This window comes from Lygodium microphyllum, chromosome 18, assembly GCF_053477565.2.
Source record: "Lygodium microphyllum isolate KBCC chromosome 18, Lygodium_microphyllum_v1.1.10, whole genome shotgun sequence".
NCBI classification, from domain to species: domain Eukaryota; kingdom Viridiplantae; phylum Streptophyta; class Polypodiopsida; order Schizaeales; family Lygodiaceae; genus Lygodium; species Lygodium microphyllum.
The window spans coordinates 48920653-48934422 of NC_141152.1; the positions used below are offsets into that span (position 1 = coordinate 48920653).

The window sequence follows — 13770 nt, forward strand, 5'->3', positions numbered from 1 at the left end:
TTTTCCAAATCAACATTCTTCACATACTTTTGGCATATTAGCCACTTTGAACTTAGCCAAGCTTGTCACAGCTTCACGTGATCAGATTTGCAGCTACCATCGTTAGAGCTGGAAGATATGTTTCATCTAGTCTACATCAGTTACCATTGACCATGGTTGAAGAGTAGAGGAGATGGCCTCTTCTCTTCAATCACTACATGATATTAGAGTCTGGTCACACTCTTGGACAGAGGACTCAGTTTTCCTGGGGGGAGGTTCTCCATGCAGATGAGTTTTGCAGTGGGAAATTAGTCTACTTTTTAGGAGCTTTCACAAGGGATCGAGAGGGAAAGACTATAAGGTCTCAAAGATGCCAGAGTTTTGATAAAGACAATGACACAGGGACTTCCTTCATCATGGAGGATTGGTACAACCACTTCTCAGACTTGGAGAGGTCTCTTTCCTAGAAGGGACATCCTTCTTGGGGTCATTGCAACTAGTAGAGACAGATCTTCACTTTCATAGTGGAGAATGACTGCCTTCAGAGAGGACTTGGATCAGATAGTTGATGGGCTGCTCTAGAGATAGGATCAGATAAGTGGCACACTATGAGAGGAGATGATGCATTGACCTGCACCCAGTCACTTTGTTGATGGGGACCTTTTGAGTAGTGGCACATTTTCTTTTTCTTTTTTTTGGGGGGGTAAGCTGCTTTGGCAACCTTACAAAGAGAGGATGAGAGATGTTTAAGTTGTGAATGGGCAGCAAAATGACTACATACAGCCAGGACAGACATTATGAATAAAGCAAGGGTAGAATATAGGTATCTGTGAGACTTTCAGTCTGGACCTCTTGTGCAGAGATTTCTTGCTAGGCACTAGAGGCAAGGGGTGAAATTGCTGATATGGATGGAAAATTATTGTGCAGAGATTCTTGTGGAGGTGGCATGGAGTAGTACATCTCTTTGTTTGGCTCCAGGATCAGCTGTGGGACATAGAGGGGCCAAAGTCAGTTTGTGGTAGAGCATCAAAACAATGGTTTATTGACAGCATGAGATTTTCTTTGATGACAGCTTTCACTAGGGTTGAGAGCATTTGCTGCCCTTCCGAAGTGAAAATGTCTGACTATTGGACATTTGCTAGAGTAACTATTTGATGGATTGATCCATCTCATTTCTTAAGATTAGTGGAGACAAAGGAGATTACCTAGTGGACACCAATGACTACAAAATGCTTACAAGATCCTAGCAAAAGTGATTGGTCTTGTCTTTTACACATTCTCCCATGATTGAGGTATCCCACTCAGACTATGCCCTTTTTGGGAAACTAGTCTTAGTGAGTGAGGGGATCTTGTCTTACCCCTTTGTCCTCTTTGTGCACGAGGCTATCAGTTCTTTTTTAATAGATTGATGGACAAGTATCAGAGGAATCAGGCTGCCTATCTTGGACCATGATGAACTCTTGGATCGAGCTGTCTACTTTGGACCATGATGAGCTCCTTGACAAGTATCAATGGGATCAAGCTGTGTATCACTTGGAATATGATGAGTTCTTGGATGTGGAATGGGCTGATGATATGGCTGTCTATTTGGATGGGGAAGAGTGCAACTTTAGGGTTTTTGTGGCAAGCCACGAAGATTTTCAACTTACTATCAAGTACCCTCATTAACTTGCACATGTCTTGAAAATGTTAGTGACAGCTAGACTAGAATCCTCGGCAACGGGCGCCCATCATTGTCACTTCATTCTTTATTCTTTCAATGGCATTTGAATAAATAAAAGGCCGATCACACATTGTGACTGTTGGAGTTCCCACATTGTGGGTGTCTCTCTTGCTCTTGCTCCTTCCACCATAGCTCTTGCTCCCGCTCATGCTTCCACTTCAGGGCGGCTCTCTTCACTTGGGTCTCTCAACAAACCTTGGTAAGATATTTGCGCTCCCAGTTTGGCATGGATATTAGTTCAGAGCAGTACAGTTAGCCCCGCTACTTTTGAGCTTGAGGCAAAAATTCCTTTGTTGGAGTACAAGATGTTGAGGTAAAACATGCTTTACAGTTGATTAGCATTTTGAAACAGCTCCAAAACACAGTTAATGAAAAACACAAATTTGGTGCACGATTTGAGAGAGTTTCAGTGGTCCCCCAAAACCCTAATTTTTGGGGCACCTTCAACCTCTATAAATAGATAGGCTGCCTACCATTGAGCCTCATTCTTTTGTGCAGGTTTCTCACTGTACTGTGCTGATTTCAGTCATCACCACCTACCATCTGTTGTCCAATCATCACCGATTGCAACCAAGCACTATCCAGTGCTAGTAGACAACCTGTTTTCAGCTATCGCTCTTCTATTTGGAGATCTCCATCTACTACGTCATCATAGCATTTGATCAACCTATGTTTTTAGTATCTCGTGCCAGGCGACAAGCTGTTGCCATCTCTCCTATCAAGTGATTGCTGTAATACGTGTGTTTTTATTGTCCAGCAGGCCGTCTATATCCACAAACACCTCTCCTATTGTTGCCTTAGTTCTTGGACACTCTGGTGATCAATGTTTGGTGTTCCCCACACTCTCATACTCCAACTGGTGGTCACAACACTTGGGATCCGTCTCCGTGTTAGCAGAGTGCACGAGGATCAAGATGCGATGCTGTGGTTCACAGAGTGAGAGAGTGTGGAGAGAGAGAGAGAGAGAGAGAGAGAGAGAGAGAGAGAAGAGAGAAGAGAGAGAGGAGAGTCGATGGCGCTCGCTCGTGACCTGCCGCCTGTGCAGATTCAGTGTCATCCGCTGCACGGTTCCCCCTGCGTGCAGACGGCATAGGCCGTCGCCCGTCTGTCGTCGTCCTGGCAGTTGGGGTCCCGGCTGTCGTCCTTCCGTCTCGTCATCGTTTCACGCGTTCTCATCCTTCCGTCTCGTCGTCGTTTCGCGCGTCCTGCTCCTCGGCGCCCTTCTGGCCCGTCGGAGAGTGTACTCGGATGTTCCGAAGGGTCCACCTGCTAAGCTGGCTTTTGATAATAGAGGTAACGTCATTACCCCATGGGATCGTCGTTATCCTCCTTCCATCCCCAAGACAGCGGATATGCCATCTACCTCCAAATCTGGTCGTCAGAACTCTTTTGCCGTCTTAGCTGATTTTTTGGATGAGGGAGTCTTGGACATTCTCGCAGAAAAGGTCAAATCAAGGCAGGCTGTGCCTCGTACCTAATTTTCTTTTGAATACACATGAAGATAGCCACGTGGAATGTGCGAGGAATTTGTTCTCGCCACAAGCAACATGCCATGTGGACTATATTGCATGAGAATCAGTGGGATGTCTTGTGTGCTGTTGAGCACAAGAGTCACGGTGAAGCAGGAAAAGTTGTGGATTGCCATGGCTTTCGTTTGTTCTATGCAGGGACACATGCCAGGCAGTATTCTGGGGTGCTTATGATCGTGCATGAAAAATACCAGCCGGTTCTTATTAAGAATGATGTACATGGTCGCTTTATGGTGATTGAAGTTTTATTCGAAGGAGAGATCTTATGGTTACTTGGCCTCTATGCTCCCAATGATTCTTTATCTCGCCGGAAGCTTTGGCATACTTTGCAGACTTTCTTGTCCCTTGGCAGACGGGTTTTTTTGATGGGGGATTTCAATATGTGTGTGGATCCGTCACAGTCCACATCAGAGCATTCGGTAATGGATGCGCTAGAAAGTCATATGTGGCAGGAGTTGGCTCTTGCCGTTCTTAAGCAAGATCTCTGGTCGTGGCTGCATCCTTCTTATATAGGGTTTACTTTCCATTTTGCCCAGTATGCGACAACATGGTCGCGGTTAGACCGCATATATATCATGCAGAATGATGATTTCCTTCCTGAGATGCTCAAAATGAAAGTGTTGCAACAATATGCCTTGTCGGACAATTTCCCTCTCCAGCTTGAGCTCCTTGCACAACCCATTGCACCTTTCAAGCAATTTCTGGATAGACTCCCTTTGCGTTTCAACTCCTCTTATTTGAAGCATGCAATCTTTCAGGGCTATATGCAGCAATTGATTGATAGATTCTTATCGGACTTCTCCTCCCAGGGCACTGCTTCATTTGAAAGATTACTCTCTAATGTGCAGCGGGTTGCTCAGCAGTATGGAATCCATCATGCCTCTCTTTGTCGGCAGCATCGACAAGCAGCGGAGGACCTGTAGGCTTTGGTTCGTTCTTTGCTGGTGGACACTCCAGATGATGTATTTCTCCTGTCTCTGGCAATGCGCCTGGCTGATCTTATTAAAGAGTTTCAGTTGAAATCTTATTAGCAGGTCAAATTGCAACATTTGACGGAGACTTTGCAAGATAGTGCTTGTCAGACTCAGAAGTTCTTTCGAGCTCTCCATGCCTCTCCTGCTCGAGAGAATATGAATAGACTTCAGGATGCAGATGGTCAAATGATCCTTGATCCGCAGACTATTGTGAATATGTGTCGGAATTATTTCCTCGACCTTCTTGGTTCCACTTTTGCTCCTTCAGGCCAAATGGTTCATGCTCGTTCAGTCTTTTATGATCTGGTCCGCAATCAGGTTCCGCAGGACATGCAATCTATTCTGGAGGCAGATATTTGTGAGGCGGAGGTTATGGATGTTCTGTTACACTTGCCCAAGGATAAAAGTCTTGGCTGGGATGGTCTCACTAATGAGTTCTTTGAGATTTTTGCCACCCAGCTCGCGAAACCATTGACGGCTTTGTTTCAGCAGGTGTGGGAAACGGGGATCATGCCTTCCTCATGGAAAGGTCTTATAAAACTTCTTCCAAAAGTTCCTTCGCTGTCTATGTTGAAACATTGGCACCCAATTTCTTTGATGGGTTCTATGTATAAAATCTTTTCCAAAGTAATGGCGAACTGGCTCCATAAGCATCTTCATGCCATTGTGCATCCTCTCCAATATGGTTTCATTAAGGGCAAAACATTTTGCACAATGTATTGAATGCGCAACTGGCGATTGATTATGCAACGCATTCTAATCAGGAGGTCTTACTGGTTCAACTGGACCTGGAAAAGGCTTTTGATTATCTGGATTGGTCTTTCATTGCAGAACTCATGTCTTCTATGGACTTTGGTGCTTGGATGTCTTGTCTGATCTACACTATCAGTGCTGCAGCGTCTTCGCGAGTTATGCTGAATGGAGGCGTTACCAAGCCAATTGTCCTTGCCCGCTCAGTCAGACAAGGGTGCCCTTTGAGTCCTCTCTTCTTTGCCCTTGCGACTCATCCAGTTCTTTCGATGTTATCTCACATGGCAGCTTCTACTCAGTTGGCTGGATTGTCGCTTCTCTCTGGACAGCACTTCATTAGTCAATCCTTGGCTGATGACAGCTTTATGATTCTATGTGCGGACAAGGATAACCTTCGCAAAGCTTTAGATGTTTGGACTCTCTTTGGTCTGGCTTCCGGTCTTCGCATCAATGCTTTGAAATCAGCCATTCTCAGCTGCACGGAGTCGGATTTGCAGTCATTGGACTGGCAGGGAATGGTTGTTCCCCGTGGCTCCATTGTCAGGCATCTTGGGTACCCTTTGGGTGTTGATGTTCCCCCAAAGCAGTTACTACAGTGGATTTCATAGAAACTTGCGGCTAAGTTTCTGTATTGGAAGTCTCAGGCCTGGCCCTTTCATGTTCGCCTCAAAGTAGCCCAGACAATTATGTTGCCAATGCTCACATATTTCTTGCCCTTGCTGGCCTGGACTACTACTACACTCAATGCTCTTACTCAGTCTATTCGTTTCATGTTATGGAAGAAGGATTCTTTGCATGCATGCATTTCCTAGATTTCTTGGTTGCATGCGTGCATCCCCAAACGCATGGGTGGAGGGGCTATTTTAGATGCCCAAACTCATATGTTGGCACTCCATTGGTCTCTTTTTCGCGTCATGTGCTCGGAGCATCATTCATGGGTCGTTATAGCCCGTTATTTTCTTGAGGATCACGGGCTTCTGCATGGCAATACTCAAATCCGGAGTTCTTGGTGGCATGTTCTTAATGCAGATTCGCGGTTCTCCAGTTCTTCTTCATCTTTGCTTGCCCATTTGGTGTGTTCCTGGCGACTGGTCCTCCGGAAGGCTCAGTGGCATCCAGCGGAGGATCGCTTAGCTACTAATTCTTTTCAACTGGAATTGTTGGCAGTCTCGCGGTTAATTTCGTGGGAAGGTAAACATGAGCTTCGACCAAAATTCAACCGCATGGCACGTTTGGCTTAACTTCGGTAGCGGATGCCGCCCTTGCTAGTCGCAATATGTTAATATCATTTCGTACAGCCAAGAGGCTTTTCAGGATCCCTCGTGGATACAGGTATTTATGGGAACAGCTTTTGAGGGTGCTCCAGAGTAGACAACCCTTTCCTGCCCTTGCTATGGATCGTCCCTGGCAGGACTGGTACTTTGCAGGCCGGCTGAATTTAGAAAAGGCTTCAGCTAACCAGGTGTACCATCTTCTCATTAAAGATCATCAGTGGCTGGTTACTAAAGCTAATACTCTATGGGGATTGCATAAAACCCGGTCATGGTGGAGGGTAACTGTGATGGAGGGCTGGTTGAACAAGACACCCTTCAAATATAAGGTCTTTCTTTGGAGGGTGATGATTGGTGGTCTTCCGCTTGCTTCAGCTCTTTCCAAGCGTCGAATATCCAACGGCAACTGTTTCTTTTGCACCACCACTGTGGAATCCGCCCGTCATCGTTTTATTTCTTGCCCCCTCGCTTAGAAAATCTGGTCATTCTTGTTAGCCGTTTGGCGAGCGGTGGTTGGCCTCTCGCTACGCCTGTTTGATTGGGTTTTTACGCAGCCCAAATATCCCGCACCGACACAGCCACACATGAAGATCCTGTTTCACTTTCTTCGATATTGGGGCTGTTGGCATAACTGGACCATTCGGAATGCTTTTCTTTTTTATTCCGCCTATGATGTTCAGCGGCATATTGGTCGGCTTAAAGGTCTCTTGTATTGGCAGATAGATCTTCTTTGGCACCCTGACATGCTCCCTCGAGAGGACTTACGTCCCTAGCATATGGCAATTTCCTCTGTGTCTTTGCCATGGCTTTGTAACTCTTTGGTTGTCTGGTTCTTGTAGAAAGTTAGCGTGTACACACGATGGGGTAGAGCCATCGTGTATCTTGTAATTATGCAAACTTGTACCTTTTTCGTAATTAATACAATTACCTTTTACAAAAAAAAAAAAGAGCACAAGACTCGATGTGGGTACAATGTTACATTAATAAATGTAACTTATGGGGAGACAAGCGTGAGGGATGACCGTCCGGGGGCCTTGGGCACCCGAACGGGGTGAAGGGAAGCCTAGAGAGTAAGTGAGTCTAAGGATAGTATGACTTACCTGAAGCTGACGGCTGGTAGTTGGATCATGATGAGGAAGCTAGCAACCTTCTAGGCGAGGTTGGGTGGTGAATCGAACAATCTCTCTTGCTGTTGGGACTGTCGAGGAGAGGGGGCACTTAATTGAATCTCCGACATTATCACAAGCGATCAACACAGGCGTTATTTAACATACAATCTTCCAATACCACTTCAAGTTTTTGATTTTATATATATATATATATACACACACATACCGAACATTGTAAAAGGCAGGATGACCCTTTATTCCCAACAACCTCCCACCTAAAGGCAACGTGCTTGAAGGTAGAGGAAAGAATTACCTAGGTCTATGTATTTACAAAGCTGAAATACACATATACTATCCAACCCCCATCATTTGGTGGCAATGAGCAAACCGCTCTGTTAGAAGACCCTTCCTAAGAAGGTCTGCAGGGTTATTATCAGTATGTGCCTTGACAAGCTCAATGGTCTTGCTGTCAAGTACATCCCTGATAAAATGATACTTCACTTGTATGTGCTTTGTCTTTGCATGAAGAAAGACATGATTCTGTGTTAGCATGATAGCACTCTAACTATCGTAGTTGAAGATAGGAACCTTTGTAATGCCAAGTCTCTCACTAGATGTGAAAGCCATAAAGCCTCCTTGGATGCCTGACTGGCAATCATATACTTTGCCTTTGTAGTGGACAATGCAACACACTTTTGTAACTTGGATATTCAAGAGAGTGCTCCCCCTGTGAACGTGAACACATATCTTGAAGTAGACTTGCAGTTAGGATGACCAACATAGTGTGCATCCGTGAAACCAACAACAGTTGACTTTTGCTTCCCAAAGCAAATGTACAAGTTCTTTGTGCCCTTAAGGTATCTCTTGATACCCTTCTTTGCTTTCCAATGCTTTTTGCCGAGATATGCCATGTACGTGCTAACCATTCCCACCGCAAATGCAATGTCAGGACGTGTAGTAACCATAGCATATATCAAGAAACTACCAATAGCTGAAGCATAAGGAATCTTGGTCATCTCCGCCATCTCTCCCACCAGGCGATTGCTGTAGTACCTGCATTTTTGCTGTCCAGCAGGCTGTCTACATCAGTAAACACCTCTCGTGTTGTTACCTCAGCTTCCTAACACTCTGGTGATTAGCGTTTGATTTTTCCCATAATTCGACACTCTAACTGGGATTCGTATTCGGTGGATGTCACTCTCTGACATTGCATTGCTCTAGCCTTGGGCATTCTATACACTCTTACATTCATTTACAGCATTCATTCACTTTAGAATTTCTTCTCTTTGTGTGTGTCTCTATGTTTGAGTTTTGTGTTTAGGGTTTGAGTTTTGCTTGTCTCTGTTTGAGTCTTTGTGTTTCAGTCTTGGTTGTACATGCTATGTTTCCTCAGTGCAAACCTTAGCATATCTTCATACAAGAAACCTTCTTCGAGGGAAGTAGTGATAGATAATGGGGTTACTTTGGTGACCATGTGGGTTCCTAGTGTTGAGCCTTCTCTAGATCCTTCATAGGCCAAGTGAAGAGTCTCATTCAGAATTTCACTTGGTCAAGAGTTGATGGCAACCCAGCCAAAGCAAAGCTAGCTTGGGTATTAGACTCAGATTGCCAAATCAAAACCTTGATGGTCAAGCACATTGTCAAGGACCTTCTGCTTGGAGAGTAGCTTTGGAAGAAATTTTTGCTTCGGAGACTGGAGGAGATTAGACCATAGTTGGGTGGACTATGGCAGCTGAGTGTCAGATGGATTTTTTGTTATATTATGTCTAGAACTCGGGGAAGGGTTTTGAGGTTTTGTCTCATCACATTTGTTCAAACAATTGGGTGGCCCTTGGCAGCTGAGCATTAGATTGATTTTTTGACATATTATATCTAGAGACTTGAGGATTGATATTGAGGTTTTGTGTCATCATGTTTGTTCCAAAGAACCCTAGTGACTGTTGAAAAGAGGATGAGGCAGCCCCTTCTCTTCAGCAATCAGATCTTATGTTAGACCACCAGGACAGAGATCCCATCTCTCTTGGGGGAAATCATTAGAGACTACTAGTTCTCCCTCCTCGATGTTCCGCAGGACATTGAGAGACAAGTTACAGCTGGCTTCAAAAAAGGCCAGTTGATGATGCAGTCTATAGAGGAGGGAGTTTTTCAGTAGAGGACATATCTGCACTCTGTGCAGCCTTGGCAGGTCTCGGTCTCTTCATGAGAGAGGGAGTGCTACTTTGGTGATAGCCATGGGGAGAGGATTTCTTTTATTTCTAGTTGAGGAGGATGGCAGAGTCACGAAAGAGGCAATTAACTTAGGCATGAGCACGCTATAGTAGTCTGAGGACTAGAGAAGTCATCAACTACAACTAGTGGTACCAAAGGAGACCTTTGCAAAGATTTGAGTGGGACCCAGAAAAGTGGGTTTGGAGAGACCTTTTGCAGGACAGCTCCGAACATTATTTTTTCCTAGTATATGAGGTGGGGAGGAGGATTCAGATGAACATGATTACAACAATTCCCACTGCCGGTCAGCAGTTCTCCTCCTCCTTCTGACAGATTTCTAGAGGAGACTGGAGGACAGTCACAGGCTGAGGAAGATTCGCTCTTCTCCCCCTTCTGACAGATTTCTAGAGGAGACTGGAGTCTTAGGCTGAGGAAGATTCACTCTTCTTCTAGCTATTGGTACATACGAGATTGAAAGTAAACAATTGGTTGGGAGTCGTAGAGGCCCAATTGCAGGCTCCAGTGCATGCTGAGAGAATCACACTGAAGGTTGAGGTTGGCCTTCACCATACACCTAGGATCCCAACCCACCTTAGAAGCCCACCGGATCTAGACTTGCCACACATAGCAAGGTTGTTAGGTACGAAAGGTACGATACGGTACAATAAAATACGGTACTAATTGGTACCTTGTGATTTTATAAGGTACGGTATGATATTAGTATGAAAGAAAAAAACAAAATCACAGTTATTTTGGATTATGGATAATAGAACACATGTTTAGAGCTAAAATAACAATGTCACTTGAGTTAAGGATGAATACATGAGGGTAACAAGGTAAAACCTCATGCACAACATGTGCAACGCGCTACTAGAAGATAGAAGGGAGTGTATATGCAATACATCATACAACAAAGCAAAGTGTAGGGTGGATGGATAAAGAGGCTCTTTATTATTGTGTGTTTGTGTGTGTGAGAGAGAGAGGGGGGGGGCACGAGATGCTCTTGGAATTGTATACTCAACTTGGAAGTTGGGGGAGAGAGAGTGAGAGAGGCTTGAAATTCTGATAATAAACATAAGGCTTAGGAGTTAAAAGATATTGTGTGGTCTAGTCTTCATAGGCCAAAAGTAGCCTGTATTTTTGTACGAATTGGTACGGATACGTATGGTGTGGTACGGTACCAACCGTATGGTACAAACTGGTCTATACGTAGTACGAATGCAACTATGACACAGACAATATTTTCTACTAATGTACTCATGACCTCATACTTGTTAGAACTTGGTTACCTTTACCTTGCTCCAAATCTTGAAGCAATATATACTGCAGTGGTCATTAGCTTCAACTCTTTTAGGAACATAGACTAGCCTAAAAGAGTCATCTGACTTGTTATGAAGACAAGAGTAGGTGTACATAATTGACTTAGCAAGACCAACATCTGCACTATGTGCATCATTGTTAAAAATCCACAACTGCAGAAACTGTCAATGATCTGGACGCTCCTGCATTTGCAATTGAACTAGCAAATTTCACATGTTATTTGTTCTCAGATGAAATTTTATGATGCTAGTCAAGTTCAAAATTTGAAGGCTTTCAAAATCACATTGTGAAACTGAATCCCACTAAGATGCTTTGTTCACAGATGTTGAAACAATATAAAGTAGAAGCTCGTACATGTCCTCTGGGTTACTTAACCTGATTGTAGAAATTTTAGTCAATGAGCTAAATGCTGTCTTTTTTCTTTTCCCCATTTTGTCAACATTATCTTTTGCTTCTTTTTGACAGGAGTATTAACCACCTAGAAAACCCAACAGGTCTGATCTGTTGGTTAACCTCCTTGAGTCGAGGGTACCCCATGCCTATGCTTAGTATTTATTATTTGCATCTATAAGGCTGCAAATTCAGTCTCTATGGCTTTGGTTGTCTAATCTAGGATACTTAAACTGGCTTCTCCAACAACACAAAAAAAAAAAGCTAGGAGGAAAGTGTGGGCTAGGTGGGCTTCCAAACTATTTAATATTTGGTCAGATATTTCTAGTAGCAAGAATTAGGACATAAGCCTCAAGGATGGATTGAACCAAATCATTCGATTGAAACGGATGATGTAATGTGAAGCTTATTATTATTCAATGTGAGATTAAGATGGGATTGGCGATTTGTGTTGATGCAAATGAACATTGCTTCATTGAATTGATTTTTAGGACATGTTTCTTTTGTGGATTTTTTGTATAGGAATCTTGTATAAGAGCCTTCTATATAATCATTGATTGTGACACCAATGTAAAATCTTTGTAGTCAATTGTAAGACAAGATTGTAAATATTTATAAGGTTCAAAAGATGACCCCTTCTATAGTAGCCTTTAGCGCTTGAACTACGAGTAGCAACGAAAGTCTCCGTATGTGTGCTTGTGGTTTTTGTTGACTCACGTTTGGTTTTTGAGATGCAAGTAGCAATGAAATTGTCATTGCATTTACATTTCATATTGTTTGATTTAGATTGGTTGCCTCATGGTTAGTCACTCTTTCACGATTCAAAATGTCAAGAATGGAATAGTTAAACCACCATAAGCTATGATGTGCTCGGTTGTGAGGGACATCTCTAGCTATGATATCCTTGGTTGTAAGGGACATCTCATGACAAAAGATGACAATAAGCTATTTAGAAAGTTATACGTGAATGCCTCAAAAGTGCTGGTTGCATGGGCGTCTTTTTGTGGAATACAAATCCTAAAGACTTATGTTAGTTTCATGCTAATCTTTACAATTAATTAGACCATGTAACTGCAATGTGTGGAAGGTTGTGATATGGTTTATTTCTCACACATTTGCCAATGGTTGGAAAATAGTAGGTTTGAGACTATTACAAAGCCAAAAAAGAGTAGTTATAAACCAATTTAGTAATTGAGAGCAAACAAATCTAAGAAATAGGTTTGACTTTCAAAAACCTTGTCTAGAATAGAATAGTCTTGAAACTCCTCAAGGTAAGATTAGGACTAGGATAAAGAGGCCAATATAATGTCATCTAACAATCCTCCATTATAATTTCTTTTTTCAAGCGAGTTAGATAAATGTTTATTAATAATCAAACTAGATATATCATATAGAACTTTTAAAAAAACTTTGGAGCATTTTGACATTTATATTGAGTGGGCCTAGTTAAATGTGAAGGGTTAACAAAAGAATGATAACCAGGGGCCAATAGAGTGACACTCAAGGATGTATTATTTTAAGGTTTATAAAAATCCATAATATGAAAAAAAATACATTTCTTAATTGTTTGACTCAAATATAGATTATATGTAATATGAAAATAATTTGTATCATAACTTTTAAGTGGTTAAAAAAACAACATTATTTTTGCAAACTTTTTACTAAATTGGGGTGGGGTGTGTTTTGCTTGTGTGGGGATCACTTTATTTGCCCCTTCACTCTAAATCAACCAACTTTGAGGTCCTACGGCCCATCCAAGGTTGTAGTACATTCGATATATCCATGGAATGTTGGTTCTTAAATTCTCAAGGTTACTTAACATAATATCATTCTAAGTGCACTTCCATTATAAGGGCACAAATGAAAGAGGTAAGGGCACCCCTATCTTATTTAGAACAATCCCATGTTAAGTTCTTGGTATATTGTGAATATCTACATGATTGTGTATTATAAACATGTTCATTGCTTACTCTGTGTGCTTATTGAGCTATCTTGATCCTTATTTTGATTTCTCCACTATTCGTGTATGTGCGCCACTTCAACCATGGTCAATGAGCTCATAAGCTCACACTAATAGTTTAGATGTTCTATCTATCTACTTCAAGCACATGGAGGTTAGGTATTATGCTCCCTTAGCTAGTCCTTAAGTCGTCGGATTAAAGATTATTTTCATAGTTAGGTGTCAAAACCCAAAGGAGGGCTAGGCTTAATGATGCATGGCTATTCATTGGTTTGTCAGTGTCTTTGATTGCATGGTTACTAGCATCAGGGTTCAAAGTTGGGATAGGGTTTGGTTAGGTTCCTTTGTGTTTACTTGTCTTAGATCTTGAGGTTTTCTTGGACTTTGGCACTTTTGTCTCTAAGAGATTTGATCAAGGACTAGGTGCTCATAGTGGTTGGGCTTGAAGCCAATTGTTTTATGGTTAGGCTTGAAGTTAGTTGTTTTATTGGTTGGGCTTGAAGGTAGTTGTTTGGGCTTATAAGCTAGCACCTAATTTTTTAGAAAACACCTTCTAG

General features: G+C 42.6%; 1 protein-coding gene across 2 annotated transcripts in view; it reads left to right on the forward strand.

Annotated features, from left to right (window-relative positions):
• Positions 1-11729, forward strand: part of LOC148020861 (3'-5' exonuclease-like) — a 92366-nt gene extending 80637 nt beyond the window's left edge. Inside the window, exon 5 of one of the 2 annotated variants that reach the window (XM_087698650.1) lies at positions 11329-11729. In XM_087698650.1, coding sequence (XP_087554776.1) covers positions 11329-11337 — 9 coding nt within the window. In that variant the 3' untranslated portion in view covers positions 11338-11729. The remainder of the gene's footprint in view (positions 1-11328) is intronic. The other variant, XM_087698649.1, reaches the window with a different exon arrangement.
• The last annotated feature ends 2041 nt before the right edge of the window (positions 11730-13770 follow it).